Raw genomic sequence first — 15341 nt, 5'->3', positions numbered from 1 at the left:
CCTATTTTTGTTGGATAAAGAGACCGTTTACGATAAACCTTCTATTTAAACAAGGAAAGAAAAAAGTTGTAAAAAAGAAAAAACATTACTTTATTATTTCATCAGAAAATTCACCCAGTGAAATTATTTCATCAGAGTAAAGGGTAATTAAAAGGAAAAGGAAGGACAGGTAGGGAAATTGGAGCTAGGCCAGGACACCTTCACGAGCGGACCTGCAAACAAAGCTAAACCCAACCTGGTTAGATATCATCATATGGGCTTTTACTTTGAAATCCCACGACATTAACAACTACTGTATATCTCTCGGGTTTAACTTTGTACTTTGATTTTCGAATATTACTCCACAAACAACTGCTTTGTTTCACCCCAATTCCACGCCATAATCTTATCAATTCCTTCACCCCTATTCACTTCTGCTGCATTCTGGTTTGTCTTCTTCTTCCTTCCTTTTTAAAAAAAAAAAATAATTGCTTACAAGAAGTATTTATTTTATTCTTATTATTCTAGGGTTAATTTGATATGTCTTTTATGTGGTGCTCTTTTTTTTATTTTTAAAATTCATGATTTTCTTGTTGCCGAACTTGTTGAACCCTGGAAACCTAGGAATTGAACTGACATGCCAATTCTGCTTTGTTAGTTTATTACTTTTCCCTCTTTCTTTTGTTTTGCATTGTTTAGAGAGAAATTATGTTAATATGTCTTTGATTAATTATAAGTAATGCAGTGTGGTGCGGCTTTCTGAGGGTAAAGATCCAATCTTTCTACTGCTAAGCTAACTGATTGATGCCAGCCGTCTTTTTTGGAAATTTCCAATGATAGGATTGGGGTGGGTGGTGTGTTAATTGCAACTTTCTGAAAGGGTATAATTGGAATGGTAGTTCAATTATTAAGTTTCTGAAAAAAATGGTATTTTAATTGTTAAGCTTATGTAAAATCATGATTCCTTACAATTTTGACGTTGCAAAAATTTATGGTAGTTATGGGAGTGAGTCTGTGTTAAATTGGCTCTGCTTTCGAATTTAAGAAAATTTCCCTGCTATTATTTTGCACTAATAAGCCAGTTATGGACACAATGTGAGTATGGTATCATAGAATGAGTTGCAACTGCAAGCACGGAATATGTTAGAGTGTCAAACATTAGATGGTGGACATGTCCCGCAATCATGCTTTATGACAATTGGGTAGAGTACCAATATCATCTGAATTAGGACATAAATACACTTATTATTCACTTGGTAGTGGCAAGTAAAAGTTACCTTACTTGGGTCGTCTTTATACTGTGACAAGGTTTTATCATCATTTACACTTAATTTTTTTTTTGTTTTTTGTTTTTTTTTTGAAATAGGTAACATTGGTATTGAAAGCACTAGGGCAGTGCTGAAGCCATATTTACAGAGGAGATTAACCCCACATCCCCAAAAGCCTAGACAAAACAGTTACAGTTGCCCTATAAAACCTATTAAGGAAAACTCCTCTAAAACGCTCATTTACACTTATATCTCTTCTTCCTCCTGCTTCTCATACATCTATGCCATCCATTATGAGATCTAAAGAGCTATTTGGTAACTGTATCTGTCTAAGGGAAATATTCTGCTCCCAGAAATCTTCCCTCTACACAGTTGGGAGACACAGTTTTTTGATTTTATTAGTTTTTTAGGAATTACTTAGAAGGACTCACTTTTCCGGAGCTATCTCTTTTTTTGTTGAAGCTTCTAAGTCCCAGCATCTACCAGATGCATTTATTAATAAAATCTTAATTTACCTGATAAAAAAATGGTTGGGGCACCACCAGGCATGCCTTGAATGCAATTGTCGACTAATCTAAAATGTTAAGAGAATGAGCGTAAACATACTCGATACTTATTCGACTTGTGTCGAAACATTCTTGTTCGCTTAGTCAATACGGATCTTATGACCCATAAAAGTGTTTCCTTTGTTTAAGTTTGGCATCATTCTCATGTCTATACTTCTGATATGACAGGATTGATTCTACTAAATTTCTAACCAGTCTATTTCTCTTTTATCTGCTTGCGGTTTACTTATGTGATATCGTACTTATTTGGTTTTGTTTCTCTGGCAGATTGTGCTTTTCTCTTAAGGGTCTGCTTGCAGTTTACTAGTTGGTGAATATTGTGTCCAAAACAATGGGAACCACATTTAATACGCAAATTTTGGTGGATAAGCTGGCAAAGCTCAATAGTTCACAGCAAAGCATTGAAAGTATCCATCAACTTTTAGCTGCTAATTAGATAATCATTTGATTTTTTTTTTCATTTTTCTTATAAGTAGATACTCATTTGATCTTATCCTATCGTCTCTATCCAGTTTTTGAGGAACAAATTGGTGGAGCATGGAAATTAACTCCATGTCTGAAAACCAGGGAAATTTGCCGCATTTCCTTTTTCAAACTGCTTTGAACTGTTTTTCTTGAGCCGAGGGTCTATCGGGAACAACCTCTCTACCTCCACGAGGTAGGGGTAAGGTCTGTGTACACCTGCTCTCTCCAGACCCCACTTGTGGGATAACACTGGACATGTTGTTGTTGTTTTCTGAAAACCCGGGAAATAGGGAGAAACAAAGGAAATTAGAATGAACAACAAATAAGTTATTTTCTTCCCTTTGTTTAATTTGGTGGATAAGAGAAAAAGAGGATAAATTTTGGACTTTCCATTCTCTTGAAATTGAATTTGTTGATACAGTAGGAAAGAAATATTTTCTCTGATTTATTTCTTCAACAATTAGTTATTTAACAAATGCTTTCTTTTAATGGATTGTAATCCTCAACTCCAACTAGCTTTATCACATTGGTGTATTTTTCACATGAACAAAGCAAAACAAGTTGTTGAAACTTGGGCCCAGCAATTCCATTGCTCGCCACGTGAACAGAGATTGTCATTTCTTTACCTTGCAAATGACATTCTTCAGAATAGTAGGAGAAAGGGATCAGAATTTGTTGGTGAATTTTGGAAGGTTCTTCCAGATGCTCTTCGTGATGTTATTGAAAATGGAAATGAGTACGGAAAAAACGCTGCATTGCGGCTGGTATGTTTCTCTAGCTCCTTATTTTTAGCTCCACAATGTAGCCATAGGTGGTAAATCCGCAAATGAGTTTGACGAGTTTTAGTTCACCTAGCTATGGGTAACATTTGGGATACATATTTGTGAATGATTAAAAGCTTGTGATGTGTGGGTCTGTCTTTTTCTCATGTTGTCTCCTATGGAGATGAATTGATACGGGGGTTTCTACTTCTTACCCGTTCGCTTCTACTTGAACCGTTCAACGAGCTTTGACGCATGTCACGAGTTCGAAAGGCAAAAGCTTGGTATTTAAATGGAGAAGGGTAGAGGAGCGGACCCATCATCCATTATGTTTTGATGAAGGTGCCTTGATATGTTTTTGTTTTGTTTTGATGAAGGTGCCTTGATTTTTTCCCATAGACCAACTCCATTCGAAGAGAGGACAGCACTAGTATACCAAAAAATGTTCCCCTCCATATTTTCCCGTAGCCACTTCTTTACATAAAGCTTTAATGTTCTTACTATATTTCCATTACTATTTGAAGAGAAGGTTTTGTTTGTGCAACCAGAGATTTCTAACCCCCAATCCCCCTTTGATCTTTTGGTAAAGCGATTCAATTGACAACATCAAAAGTTCTCTTCTCGTTATCCCTCCCCGTAGGAGATCTCTTGTTATCCTATCATGCCTGCTTTCCACATTTAGGGATAGGAAAATAAAGACAATGTACATGGAGAGGGTGAGTCCAATATAATGTTAATCAGAGGTAGTGTGCCACCACTGTATCAGTCAGACAACTTATTCTCAAAATTGTCTAGTATCTCTTGCCATATCTCTATCAACTTGTACTTCTCATGCATCTAATTCCTAATTTCTTGAGAACTCTTTTTTTAAGTTTGAAAAGTTCCTAAGATTTTCTCATATATGGTGTTCTGATCGAGTAATAGGTAACATTCGATCAGTGAGTTTTGTTGTCAATGAAGGGAGTCTCATGTGTTTATCTAGAGGGAGGTGTATTTAGTTTCGATATACTTGATTGTAGATTTATTTCGGAGAGAAGCGATGATAGTATGATAGCACTTAATTACGGAGGGATTTATCACTCAAATAATGAATAATCATTAATATTTCACCTGATATCCGCAACAAGGTAAGAAAATAAGTACAACTCAAATTAAACTACCTTGCTACTTGGGAAATTGAACCTAAGAGCTTAGAGCCTTGAAGCCTCAGAGTCAAAGATATGCAAGCCCATTGTTGAAGTGAAAAAGCCTTATTATCCATTATGCAAGGTATGAAATTAAAACACTTCGGCGAAAAACCTTAACCTAGTTAGCCTATTTATTGTGTGATTGGATTGTTTTTGTGGTTAAGAAGTGGGATGCAAGTGGAGAATGTGGGACAAACCTTCCTTTTCTATTGACCGAGCTACATGCAACAAAAATAACAACTAAAACTTAATTCGAAGCTAGTTGTGGTCCGCTATATAAATCCTCACTATCCATTTCACTCAACTTGGACCCTTTTCACTCCAATGATTAATATTTTGTGGTACTTTAATGATAATTTATTGGCATACAGATCTCCTAACAAGCCAACTCTTACCATTTATTGAACCTAATATAAGCTTACCATCTTGACTAGCTTTAACCACAACTAGTTGGTATCACCTATATGGATTTTTTGCTTGCATTGTGTTTATTTTTTAAAAGTTTACATGGATTTTAATAGATTATAGGTCTTTTGAGACAACTTCCTTCCATATGATTTCAGGTATATGTATCAACTTTTTATTTTATAAGCTACTGGTCTAGTCTTAGCCATGAATAAGCAGGAATGTGGTCAATGCTTTCTGTTTCGTATGGCCTTGTCCTATTATATTCAGTGTCCTGCATGGTTTTGCGCTAAATTTTACCAGTTCTATTTCTTTTTTGAAGTAACATTTGTAAGAACAGTAGTTGTAGAAATTGAGTATGACTATTATTACTGCCGTGGAGCTAACACTGTGGCTCGGTTGCACCTTCCAAAACAGATGTTGCCGGCAAAAAATGTATGGATTTGAAAGTAACACCTTTTTGTGCTGTATGATTGTTGGTCAGAGATGAAATAACAATTAATAGTAGATTTATCTGTTCTGATGATTCAAGAAGTAAAAAGTAATTTTCCCCTATATTCACCTCTCTTACCCTTGAATACTTGCGTTCAGAATGAAAGTTTCATCAGGATGCAATTGTATGGAATGAGTTAAACGTTGGATGCCCCCCTGGTAAACCACTTATTGAATTGTATCTTAGTTGACCTTGTTCTAGATCATATCCAGCACTTAGCTAAACAACATTTTCAGGGTGATTCCTGCTGCATTTTCATCTTCAATAGCCTTTAAATATATGGAGGACTGACAAGATGTTCTTGAACTTATGGTTTGGACATGCATTGCGAGTCCTGCACTATGGTTATACTGATCGTACTTCTTGTAGCCATGAGTTTAACTTTGATTAGCCACTTATTTTGTGAATTGACCCAATAGAATGATTAAATCGGATGAAAAGTTGCTATGATATCAATTTTTTTTTTTAATCCTGGGTAGAGTTTATTGATCTTTGTCCAGTATGACTTGCATTGGGGAACTGACGTGGTGCCCATCTTAATGTTCCATTTAATTCTGATAACCACAGATCAGTATCTGGGATGAGAGGAAAGTTTTTGGTTCTCGAGGGCAGCTTCTGAAGGAAGAGTTTGCCGGAAAGCATGTTGGGAATGGAAAGCATAGTGGAGGCAAAGTGGTAAGTCTCCCTTTTCATCCGGTCTTTTGTTCCTGAATCTTTTTAGCTGTTCATTCTTTTCTCCGTATATTTGAAGATGATAGCACCTTCTCATTGCACTCTTTGCAGAGAAGCTACGCTGGAGATGCCCTTGACAAAATAGTTTCAAGCTATCAGATATTGTATGGTGGTCAAATTGATGAAGATGCTATATTGAGCAGATGTAGAAATGCCATTAGCTCTGTTGAGAAAATAGATAAGGAGATTGGGAGTGATTTAAATCCAGGTGCCCTTTCTTTTCCACTTGTGATGTGTGCCTAACCCAGCTTGGCTTATCCACTTCCATGTTACAGTGGCCCAAACAAAACATTTTATTCCTTTCACCAGGGTTTCTCTAGTTGCCAGTCAATTATCTTCCAACTGAATCTACAATTCTGTTTTGTTTAAATGAATAATTAGTTTTCTGGGGTCAATTACTTGGACCTCCCTTTAATTCCGCAAAACTAAATTGACTGGCACTCTAGTTAAAGAATATATGAACATTTCTGCTTAAATATTCAAATTGGATGTTCTTTTTGTTCTTGCTGTCCTTCGAGTTATATTCCTATGCCTAGCTTAAACAAAGTAGGAAGAAGGCGCTTCCTTCTTCCAAGCGTGCGTGATATTTTACCTTTTTATTTTTGGCTTTTCTTAATATCTAGGGTTCCTTTTCCCAAGTGAAGTTTTATTTTTTCATTCTGTTTCCCTTCTTCCGATTTCTTACTTTTACCAATTGAAAAGCTACATCATTTGTTTTGCTTGCATATCTAGTTTCATACTGAAGCTAAATCAAAGTCTCGGTTCATTTGTTTTGCTTCTATATCTGATTTCATAGTGATGCTAATTCAGAAGCTCCATAGAGAAAAATACCTTGAGATAACCTATCAGGAAAGGAATGACTTGTGACAAAACACTTTTTTGATTTCAGTAAGGACTTAAAATCTTCTCATGGAGAAAAACTCGTCAGAGAAAAGATATTCTCACCAGAGAAATAAAAACTTACTGGAAAAAATTAACAAAAAGGGAAAATGTACTTTAATATATAATCTGACAGACAGAGGTTGACACTCGAGCACGACGTGGCAGACCGGAGGTAGTAGGTACGACTGTCGAAATAAGAGTCCGGTGCCTAAAGGGTATGCTTTTTAAGCCAAAATTCCAAAAGGGGTTGTGAACTACACGATAAACCAAAAGAGGTTTATCGTGTAGCCCTCCACGAGTTGCCTATAATTTTAACGGAACCCTTACTGTCGTCTGTTGCATTGCCAATTTTTTTTTTTTTTTTTTTAAAAAGGAAAAAAATTTTGCTTGCAAATCGTGGAGCCCTACACGATTTGCAAAGCATTTTTTTTAAAGAACTAATAGCAAATCGTGTACCCTACACGATTTTCCAACCCAAATATTTTTTAAAATTGGACGCCTTATATATTGTGCACAAAGGTACGAGTTGCCCTAAATTTTTCTTGACTTCTTCCTGACGGCCATACAAAAAAATCACCCTAAACCCTCTTTTTTTTTTTTTTTCTTCCAAAAATTTGATATCTACTTTGTGGAATCCCTACTGTTGAAGTATTTTCTTCATCAGAAAACTTTTATCAAATTTTATTTTTTTACATATAGAATATTATTTAGTTATGTTAGATGATATATGATTTTCTTTAGATTTTACTTAAACATGATTTCTTCTGTTTTTTTATACAACACATTAAATCAGTTAAGTTTATAATTGTAGTGTGGTGGACTGTTTATTTATTGATTTATTCATTTTAGTATAAATATTTCTTTCTTTTGAGTTTGATTTTGTTGTTCGGTCTATATTTTGATATTTGTTTATTGTAGTTAGTAGTATTATTTTAGTACTATAAATTTTGATATCAAATTCTTGAATATTTTTGGGTTCAACACATAAAAACCGTGGGTATACCAAAAAAAAAAAAAACCATAAGAATAGTGGATACATAAGAAATTTTCTTTTATTTTATATTCTTACGATTGATAGATACCTCACCAAAAGTGATCATGTCCTTTAAAATTAATATTGACACATGTCAAGAATTGTTAGAATAGTCTGTATGTAGGCAGCTCTCCTAAAAAAGAGTGAAGTTTGGGTCCTGGTACTATCTATTCGAACCCCGGAGGTGACTGCAATGAGCATAAATCTCACTCACGGGCCTAAACGATGAGCAAACACGACCTATACATGATGGATGAAGGTTTTGGCAAGGGCCCGGTCGACCCAATCATGATATTGAAGGAGGGGACCTTTTCTCCTTCCCTCGTTCTACCCTTCGAAGTTCGAACTCGGAGATTGAAGAAGATCACTCTATGCAGCGACAGAGGCAAGATCTCTATATGTTGATAGATACCCGAGAGACTTGAGTCCTTGGGGGAGAGAGAAATAGTTTATTATGGAATAGTCATGTGAGGCGACAAATCATGTAACTTTATGACTCATCTTACTTGACGTTTTTATTTTACTAATTTTTAGTTTCTTTAATTTTTTTGTTTATAGGTATGGATCTTCCATGGGTGACTCTACATCCGGGTCCAGAAGAGTACTACGTGCTAACACTCTAGGAGAAACATCGATCACAGGGTGTATGGAATGGGACCTTGAAAGGACAGAAAGCGTGCCTATTTCCACGCCATGCAGATCGCGAATTCTGGAAGCACGTGAGGCGTCATCCTTGACTACTTTGGCAGGTGTGGCTTAGGGGAGTAGTAGAGGTAGGATTAGTCCTATATGATTGGGGAGTCATCACTGCACTTATAGAGAGATGGCGTCTGAGACACACCTTTCATCTGCGTACCGGTGAGGGGACGATCACATTACAAGATGTTGAGCTCATGTTTGGCATGGTCGTAGATGGTGACTCCTTCATTCAAGCTAATGCTAGAGGTATAACCCTTGTGGGGTGGCAACAGTTAATCTACGACCTTACTGGTTGGGCACCCGTTGAGGGTTGTTTTGACGGTGTTAGTAGGTTGAAAGTAGGTAAATTAGTTGAATATATGAACGGCTTAGATGTCATTACAGATCAGACCACAGAAATTGATGTGCAAAAGCGGGTCAGGTTGTACTTGCTATGGCTGTGTGGCGGCACGATATTTCCGGATAAGTCCGGTGACAAGCTTAATTTAGACTATGTGCCTGACATGTGTGACTTTAACACAATAGGTGCATAAGCTTGGGGAGCAGCTGCATCGTACAAATATGACCCGCTTGTGTGCCCATTGCGTTAAGTTCACACATGTCAGGCAAATCTAACTTAAGCTTGTCACCGGACTTATCCGGAAATGTTGTGCCATAGCAAGTACAACCTAACCCGCTTTTGCACATCAATGACCTCTGTCTGATCTTAATGGCATCTAAGCCGTTCATATATTCAACTAATTTACCTACTAACACCGTCAAAACAACCGTCAACGGGTGCCCAACCAGTAAGGTCGTAGATCAACTGTTGCCACCCCACATGGGTTATACCTGTAGCATTAGCTTGAATCAAGGGGTTACCATCTACGACCATGCCAAACATGAGCTCAATATCTTGTAATGTGATCGTCGCCTCACCCGTACGCAGATGAAAGGTGTGTGTCTTAGGGCGCCATCTCTCTATAAGTGCAGTGATGACTCCCCAATCACATGGGACAAATCCTACCTCTACTACTCCCCTAAATCCACACCTGCCAAATTAGTCAAGGATGACGCCTCACGTGCTTTTAGAATTCGCGATCCGCACGGCGTGGAAATGGGCACGCTTTTTGTCCTTTCAAGGTCCCATTCCACACACCCTGTGATCGATGCTTCTCTTGGAGTGCTAACACATCGTACTCTTCTGGACCCGAACGTAGAGTCACCCGTGGAAGATCCATACCTATAAATAAAAAATTAAAGAAACTAAAAATTAGTAAAATAAAAACGTCAAGTAAGATGAGTCATAAAGTTATATGATTTGTCGCCTCACATGACTATTCCATAATAAACTATTTAAGGCACGTACTATTCTTGACATGTGTCCATATTAATTTTAAAGGACATGATCACTTCTGGCTGAGTTATCTATTAATGGTAAGAATATAAAATAAAAGAAAATTTCTTATGTATCCAGTATTCTTATGTTTTTTTTTTTTTTTTTGTACACCCACGGTTTTTATGTGTTGAAACCAAAAATATTCAAGGATTTTGATATCAACATTTATACTCACTCCGTCCTAAAAAGATTGCCTCTTGACACAGAGTTTAAGAAATAAAGGCAGACTTTTGAAATGTGTGGTCCAAAACAAGCCTTAGATATTTGTGTGACTGTAAATCATCTCATAAAGTTAAATTATTTCTAAATATAGAAATGTGCCAATCTTTTCGGGACAAATTAATAAGGAAAGTAAGACAGTCTTTTTGGGATGGAGGGAGTAGTACTAAAATAATACTACTAACTACAATAAACAAATACCAAAATATAGACCGAACAACAAAATCAAACTCAAAAGAAAGAAATATTTATACTAAAATGAATAAATCAATAAATAAACTATTCACCACACTACAATTATAAACTTAACTGGTTTAATGTGTTGTATAAAAAAATAGAAGAAACCATGTTTAATTAAAATCTAAAGAAAATCATATATCATCTAACATAACTAAATAATATTATATATGTAAAAAAAAAAAAAAAAAATTGGGTTAGAGAAAATACCTCAAGATATTTTTGTTGATAAAAGTTTTCTGATGAAGAAGATACTTCAACGGTAGGGATTCCACAAAGTAGATATCCAATTTTTGAAAAAAAAGAAGGTTTAGGGTGATCTTTTTGGATGGCCATCGATGGAGATGGAGGCGGAGGAAGAGGAAGAAGTTAAGAAAAATTTAGGGAAACTCATGCCCTTGTGTACGATATAAAAGGCTTCCTTTTTTTTTTTTTTTTATTTAAAATTTGGGTTGGTACATGATTTGCTATTAGTTCTTAAAAAAAAAAAAAAAAAAAAAACCCTTGCAAATCGTGTAGGGCTCCACGATTTGCAAGCAATTTTTTTTAAAAATTGGCAACGCAACAGACGACGATATGGGTTCCGTTAAAATTATAGGCAACTCGTGGAGGGCTACACGATAAACCAAAAGCATGCCCTTTAGGCGCCGGACTCGTTGAAATAAAATAGGAAACATGAGTGTTTTTTTTTTTTTTTAAATAATGGTGTTCGGGCTAGCTTGTGTGTACCTCGATTATTTCACTGGGCACCTGCTACTTCCAAACAACACAGATACAGGGTAGCTTTGTCCACTATGGCTTAGGCAGATTGGAAGATGTCACCTAGTGTTTTTAGCCACTGCTGGAATTTGAACCTGAGACCTTATGGTTCTCTCCCCACTTCATTGACCACTAGGTCACTCCCTTGGGTGCTAAGAGTAGTTCTTGATATTGACCTTACAACGCGTATGTCCACCCAAATCCAATAGTATAATTGGTAGTAGTTCTTGATATTGATCTGCTGGCTTTTTTCTCTTAGTTTGCCTAGATTTTATCCACCATTGACCTTCTTTGTTTGATAATGCTCCCTCGACCCAATTTATGTATGCTAAACTTGTATCTTCTTTTTTATGCCATTTTATTTTTCTACTTGTACCTTCCTTTTTAACTTCTTTTAGTTGTGGACAAAGATAACTGGGGACCAAGTTTTAGCAGATATTTTCCTGCTTCCTAAATTCCAATGTCTTTCACTCTCGACTTCTATTCTAATACAATAACATATAAGTTGACTTGGGTCAACTTTATGCTTCCTGGTATGTGATGAAGGTCGAGTCAGATTGTGACTACTAAATGCTGGAAATAGCTTTTGTTGGGTTCTTATGTCAAAATTGTTTTGCTGGGAGCATCATATATGTATTGCTCATTATGACAAAATATCAAATGAAACAGAAAAAAGGAGTTATCAATTTTAGCTAAAAGTTATCGAACACCTTGTATCTCTTTGAAGTTACTTTTTATGAGGACGGTGTCTGTTTAACACTTGCTTAGGGTCATACTGTGTATAATCTTGTTGATAATAAAAATGTTCTTCCTATCTTTGCTGTTTTGGTAAGAAATTCAATTTCTCTTCAACTTTGCGGAACTTAGGAAACTGTATGTGTTTTATTAGTATAGAGGGGAGACATGATTGTGTCAGTCTTATTTAAAAGAAAAAGAAAAAGTTACTAAATACTTTATTCAAGTCGTGTTTCTTAGGTAAATGTATAGTGAATTTTTCTAGTCAGAGAAGCCGGTTTTAGCGTGCATGGTTCAATGTAACACTAAGCCATAGGGCATTGTGGTCTTTAACTGTTAATTATCTAATCCATATTATAATAGCTTATTTTTCTTCTCTTGCATTGTAGTTTTGAGTTATTTTTCCTTGATGCTTGCTGTTTATCATGCTAGACTTTTTATCGACTTCCTTGCTTGCCCTTCAGGCCATCTTAATGGATCTGGTATAGTGGATGAACTCAAGGGGCAGCACACAATATTGAAGGACTGCGTTGTGCAGCTAACAACTGTTGAATCATCCAGGGCAAACCTCATCTCTCATCTTAGAGAGGTCCTCCAGGAGCAGGTCAGTCATCCCATTTTGGGTACTCAACATCTTTCCATTTCCCTGTTTGCTTTTGTGCTTTTTCTCTTGATTAAGTGGTTCCATTCGTTTCTTCTCAGGAATATAAGCTGGATCAACTCCGCAATCAACTTCAGGTAAATAACATGCTTATTTATTTCTATTGAAATGATGGTCGTTGCTAAAAACATGATACCTCTTTGTGGGTTGGCTGTTGTGTCAGTTTTTGGGTTTGGTAAATGTTTGTGATTCCCAATCGCTTTGATGTGCTATGATCTTTTTGGTGAAAGTTCGATTGTGCTTTTTTTTTATAGATGACATTATACTGGTTCAGAAGAGGAAATCATAATTAGACAAGGAGAGAGATACCTCATGCTTGCTTGCAGAGTTATTTTTCCTTTTTTTTTTGTTTGATAAGAAAAAAATTGTTGTGAAGGAAAATCCTACCGGAGCGACCTGCTTCCTATTCATCAAGACTCAAAATGTAGAGAACGAATAGTCGGTGCTTTTTTTTTTTTTTTTTTTTTTTTTTTAAAGTAAAGAAGTGATACTTCTCACATTAAGTTTTGATAATGCTATCCTGCTATCTTTTCTGGGTTACACTTGTGCCTAATTAAACAATGTTGTGACACTCCATTGCTTGGATTTTAGGCTGCTCAGTCCCACGCAGATCAGGCAGGAAGTATTTTCAGACAATTCCTGAATTGTGATGGCAATGGGCAAATCTTAGCTGAGCAGAATCGAAAGGAAGCTAGCACCTCCCAAGCTCCACACACATTCATATCTGGAAATCGAGAACAATCTGCTCCAGTGATGTACACTCGACAGGTATCTTATGAAAAATCTGGCAACCATGATGAAGATATGAAATCTGCAGCTGCTGCAGTGGCAGCAAAGCTCACTGCATCAACATCTTCAGCCCAGATGCTGACTTATGTCCTCTCATCCTTGGCGTCCGAGGGTGTCATAGGCAACTCAACCCAAGAATCTTCCCACGATAATCAACCGGAGAAAAGGATGAAGCTTGAAAATGACCGCTCGTCTTATGCCCCCCTCCCCCCTCAGAATCCTCAGGAAGCCCACTCATTTTTCTCTCAGCCAAACTCAGTGCAACACAATCCCCCAAGCACTGCTCGGGAATCAACTCCGATTGAACCGCCTCCTCTACCATCATCACCTCCACCATTGCCACCCCTGCCTCCTATGCAGCCATATCCAGTATCTCAGTGCATTCAGACATCTGGGCAATTTCCTAGTTCGGCATTTGTTTTTGCACCAACCCATCAATCTTCAACATTGCCTGCTTTTCCCCAAGTTGTGCCTCCAGTCAATGGAGTTTCTCCTTTTACATCTCCAGCGACAATTGCTTATCAAGGGTATTCAACTGAGAGTAGTCTATATAGCCAGTCTTCATCCCTGCCGATGGCACCCGTTACCCGTCAGTAGGATTGAGAGTTCCCGGTGGTGTCTAGAATGGTTGGGTTGATATTTTAGAGCTATACAATCATACTTAGCTTCTGTCACTTAACTTTAGGGTTCTGGACAGCTTTTATTTAATTTGTTAACTAGTCTGATGTACACGATTAGGCTCTTCTCATTGTAACTATGTAACTTATGTTGTGATTTTGTTTCTAGATTGGAGGTTGTTGGTGTTTATATAAAACTGACCTAGTATTGCACTAGAAATAAGTCGTCTATTTGAACACTTTTCTATTATCACAACGTCCACCACAAGAGTTGGTCATTTGATACCTGAATACTAAAAGTTAAATATTGTAAGCCAAAAAAAGTAATGTTCAATTGCTAATGGTCATGGAAAGCAATGGAGCGTATTCTGGTATCAACACCCATCCTCACAAAAATAGGAGAGTGGACCAGGAAGCACGATGAGCGGCAACAGTGACTTTCTACTGCGTGCAATATATATTCAGAAGAAGCAAACAGGCAATGAGACAAGCATTGGTGTCCTCGAGACAATTGTTAATTGATTATAGAAATGGTGTGCACAGCCCGACCCATTTTGAGTTGGCGACATGAATAAAGATGCAATGGATATTGATTGAGGCTGCCGAAAGTGAAGTATGAAGCTCTCGACCAAACTGACACAGTGACACAGCTTTAGAGAAACCCATATCTGGGAGAAGGTAAAAGAAAGAGTAAAAAATGCAGTCAATGGGACATGCTATAAAACTCATTAACTTGTGTGGGAACAAAAGCTGATTAAGGCCGCCGTCTTGCTGTTGGTACTAGGAAGAAGTCGACAACTCACTCATTTTCTCCATGCCTTTCTCTATGTCCTGCGTACTGCAAAAATACATTACATGTTCATCCCAATTGATCATTGATTCTGTAAAGAAGAAAAAGGAAAAGGAAAATTGATAGAGCAAAAACTGCAGCTACTTTGCCCCCTTTGTCCTACTATATCCCATCAGCAAACCACTTGTACTCCCTAGTTTGTTTCGAAGAACAAGTGTCCGTTTACAAAATAATACTCCATGTATAAACAAAGAAAAAGAGACACCATGTCAGATCTCCAGTCATAGCTTTTTTTGTCCTAAGGCAGCCGTCCAAATTAAAGTTTAACAAGTACTATGTATAAGGAGTGAGCCCGAAAGGGTAAAATAAACACAGTACCACAGCCACATGGCACCTTGTCTTTATATTTTTAGAATCAGCCGTTCTAGTATAATAGACTCCGTAGCAAATCAGAGACAAATGTCTCCTTAAAAAAGGGAACCATGCTGAGCAAGGACGGTTCCTCACTTAAACATGATTATTTTATTTCTAATTAAGTAACAACAACAACTGCAGTTCCCTATATCTGAAAAAGCCTGCTCCTTTTGTCCCTCCTTTTCACTCCTCTCTTAACTATTTGTACAACAGCGCCGAATAAACAAATGGACACGCCCTCAAACTCTACTGTTTTTTTTTGTTTTTGGTTC

At 37.0% G+C, this 15341-nt stretch overlaps 1 protein-coding gene across 1 annotated transcript; it reads left to right on the top strand.

Moving 5' to 3' along the window:
* The first annotated feature begins 291 nt into the window (after positions 1 to 291).
* Positions 292 to 14150, top strand: LOC132047341 (uncharacterized). Its single transcript, XM_059438364.1, has 8 exons — positions 292 to 426; positions 2081 to 2220; positions 2795 to 3042; positions 5692 to 5799; positions 5908 to 6064; positions 12263 to 12402; positions 12501 to 12536; positions 13051 to 14150. Exons 2-8 carry the CDS (start codon positions 2145 to 2147, stop codon positions 13843 to 13845), a joined length of 1560 nt encoding a protein of 519 aa, XP_059294347.1. The 5' UTR covers positions 292 to 426; positions 2081 to 2144; the 3' UTR covers positions 13846 to 14150.
* Positions 14151 to 15341: the final 1191 nt, after the last annotated feature.

Source organism: Lycium ferocissimum, chromosome 2 (assembly GCF_029784015.1).
Source record: "Lycium ferocissimum isolate CSIRO_LF1 chromosome 2, AGI_CSIRO_Lferr_CH_V1, whole genome shotgun sequence".
Classification (NCBI taxonomy): domain Eukaryota; kingdom Viridiplantae; phylum Streptophyta; class Magnoliopsida; order Solanales; family Solanaceae; genus Lycium; species Lycium ferocissimum.
This window is presented reverse-complemented; position numbering and strand designations above follow the sequence as displayed.